We start from the raw sequence: 2829 nt of genomic DNA on the forward strand, positions 1-2829 counted from the left end.
CACGACGGCAATGGAAATAAAATCCAACCGATCAAGTTGTGCGAAAAGTATTGAACCACTGAACAGCTGGACATGAGTTCACAAGTTTCGAGAAGGTCAAATTAAGTTCAGCAAATGGTTCTAGTGCATTTTAGGTTCATTCTGAATATTTACCCCAAATCCTTATACCTCCAAAGTTTTGTGATGTGAATGTATGTGTTGCATGGAGAGTGGTAGTCCATTAATTTTTTTGTTTGACTGAATGCAGCATTAATATTTTAATGTATTAACTTCGTCTCATGTTGCCCTTTTGTCTAGCACCCATGTCACAACTTGTCATCGCAGAGAGAAAAGAGGAGGAGCGGGAAGGAAAGTGAAAAAAGATATGTCTCTCAAAATACCAAGGAGAGACAGAAGCAAAGAGGTCAGCATCAGTGCAAGTTTTATTGTATTGCTTACAAGAAAGGAACTCCAGGTGAGTGAAAGTATTGCTCTTGTGCTGGCACTGTGAAGGTGAGGCGAGCTGGGGGATTATGGAAACATGAGAAGCTGCCCTGAGCATCACTGCATTTTGTAGATTCATTTTTAATCATCTCTATCCACAGATAAAAGAGCTGCATTCGAAGACTAACTTGTTTCATTTAACAAACAACGAAGGTAGAACCACTGCTGCGCATTTCATTTCTACCAATCGCTTTCCTTGATGTGTCTTGAACTCTTTGCCACTTGACTGGGCACGGTTATTTCTTGTCTCTTCAAATTGAAGTCCCCTCTTGTGATGATGTAACTCAAAGGGTCCAATTGACCTAATAGTCAACAGCTTTTCAAGTAAGTAACCTGAAGTACCAATGAGTAACTGTAATTAGCTGTATTTCTACAGTGGTCATATTTTCAGTACGTGTAATTTGGCTGCACTCCCATTTGCATGGCTTGTGTTTCCACAATGTGTAATTGATGGCAGTTATTAATATGACTTCATGGCTGTCGCAGTAAATTCATCAAAGGAAACAAGAAACAAAAGCCCTGTTTAAATCCTTTAAAGCAGTGGTAACCCACATTTTCTTAGAGCTTTTCCAATTCCATAGCATTCTTTGCACACAAAGGAAAAGGACGCTTTTGCAAATGGCAACTTTATTCTCTAATAGAAAAAATAAGTTGTTTTTTATGTTAAAAAGAATAAGAGGAAAATTAGATGAATAGAAAAGATAAGTTATGTTTTTTATGTTAAAATAAGTTATGTTTTTTATGTTAAAATGAAGGGACTAAGAACATCTATCAGCAAATTTTCTCACGGATGGCTTTTATGCCAAACCTATTTTCACCCTTTCAAACTTGTCTTTACCCTTTCTTTCATGTCTTTTTTTTTCACATTGACCTATAAAAGCTTGCATTGTTAATGTTCTGTCAGTTGCAGTCCATCTTGGCGATGCCACGTGAACGCCTTCCTCTCATTGGTTCTTCTGGAAATAAAACTGGTGAGCTACATGTATGTTCCCAATTGTTAAAGCTACACTGGAATGTTTATGAGAAAATCTTTCAGTTTCATTTGGAATTGCCTATGTCAGACTCATTTCTATTTACGTTTTACAGTCAAGCCTCATCTCCCGTCACGGACTCCCCAGCGTATGAAACGCAGAAAGCGCAGCCATCAGGAGAGACCTTCTGATCATGGCGGACAACTTCCTCTCCTCTCTGATTCCACAGTGACACCCTGGCGAGCCCTCCTTCTCTCCGACTCCTCTTTTTCATCTATTCATGTGGCCCCTTCTCCAAAAACGCCTCCATCGACCCCTCATCTTGGCAATCACAATGAGGAGTTAACTTTAAGTTTCAGCTCGAGCGGTAAGATTCTGAGGAAGACGGATTCTTTTTTTAAGGTGTAGCCATCTTTTTTTTCTTTAAGAAATTACTCATGATAATTCAAAATACAGTAGTATTGTGGTAGTAGCTTGACTATAGTGTGTATGTAAACCTATTCACATTGCTCTATTATTCTCTTTAGATGAAGGATGCAAAGAATCAATCACACAACAGAAGATGTGGACCCAGTCAGTGACATCTCGTCCAACACGTCTCCCTCCAATGCGTCCCATTACCAACCTCAGCTTCTCTCGCAGCTTCACTTTCTCTTTCTTTGAGCTTCCTCTGCATCAGTCACCTCGATGGCGTTCCGAACGTATGAAAAACCTTATGCAGCTTTTGAGACAGACACATTACTGATCGCCCCCTCCCCCCCCAGAAAAAAACAACAAAACTAATGGCTGTTATCTGTTTTGATCAATTACAATATTCATAAACTTTTAATTGCATGTGTGTTTGGCTTGATCTATCAGTTAAATAACCTAATGGGCATTTTAAATGATGGAGCAGGCCACCAGTTTTCAGCAGCTATCTTGGCCGTGTGTTTTTTTCTAAATCCCTCAAAATTCAAAAAGCCTCCGATATGCACTTTCTAGGGAGAAAAAAAACTGTTCTGGGGGTTGTGGACCGGGCTCTGAGCGTACTGTGTGCAGCTTTTATGTTCTCCTCCAGCTTGTGTGGAATTTTGCTAGGTAATCTGACTTTCTTACCGCATTCTGTAATGGTGTGCTCTGAGAGATCATCTGGAGTGCCATGGGAACTTTTACCGAGGCAGAGTAAATTTCCGTTTTCTTTGCTGCTTTTGCTTAAACAAATAAGTAAATATGTATAAATTGAGATGCAATGATCATTATTTTAATGCTCATACTTTTTGTGACCCGGCTGGTGGTGTACCATGAAAATCTAATAGGACATTAAAGGTTAAAGCATTATTGGCTCAACCAATGGACCCTGAGGACATTAAAGGTTAAAGCATTATTGGCTCAACCA

At 39.4% G+C, this 2829-nt stretch overlaps 1 protein-coding gene across 1 annotated transcript; it reads left to right on the forward strand.

The window, feature by feature from the left end:
- Positions 1–349: 349 nt before the first annotated feature.
- LOC148402649 (uncharacterized) lies at positions 350–2676 on the forward strand. The gene is made up of 5 exons (XM_088364469.1): positions 350–403; positions 1388–1454; positions 1570–1602; positions 1684–1821; positions 1982–2676. The coding sequence occupies exons 1-5, from the start codon at positions 365–367 to the stop codon at positions 2197–2199; spliced, it is 495 nt and encodes a 164-aa protein (XP_088220595.1). The 5' UTR covers positions 350–364; the 3' UTR covers positions 2200–2676.
- The last annotated feature ends 153 nt before the right edge of the window (positions 2677–2829 follow it).

The sequence above is a fragment of the Syngnathus floridae genome, chromosome 2 (genome assembly GCF_059516105.1).
Source record: "Syngnathus floridae isolate MCC-2025c chromosome 2, RoL_Sflo_1.0, whole genome shotgun sequence".
Lineage (NCBI taxonomy): Eukaryota > Metazoa > Chordata > Actinopteri > Syngnathiformes > Syngnathidae > Syngnathus > Syngnathus floridae.

What these genes read in the sequence shown, in the direction of transcription:
- LOC148402649 (XM_088364469.1), top strand. Translation starts at nt 365, where the DNA reads ATGTCTCTCAAAATACCAAGGAGAGACAGAAGCAAAGAG. An exon ending in TTCTTCTGGAAATAAAACTG is followed by an intron (nt 1,455 to 1,569) that starts GTGAGCTACATG and finishes TACGTTTTACAG; the next exon opens with TCAAGCCTCATCTCCCGTCA. An exon ending in CCCGTCACGGACTCCCCAGC is followed by an intron (nt 1,603 to 1,683) that starts GTATGAAACGCA and finishes CTGATTCCACAG; the next exon opens with TGACACCCTGGCGAGCCCTC.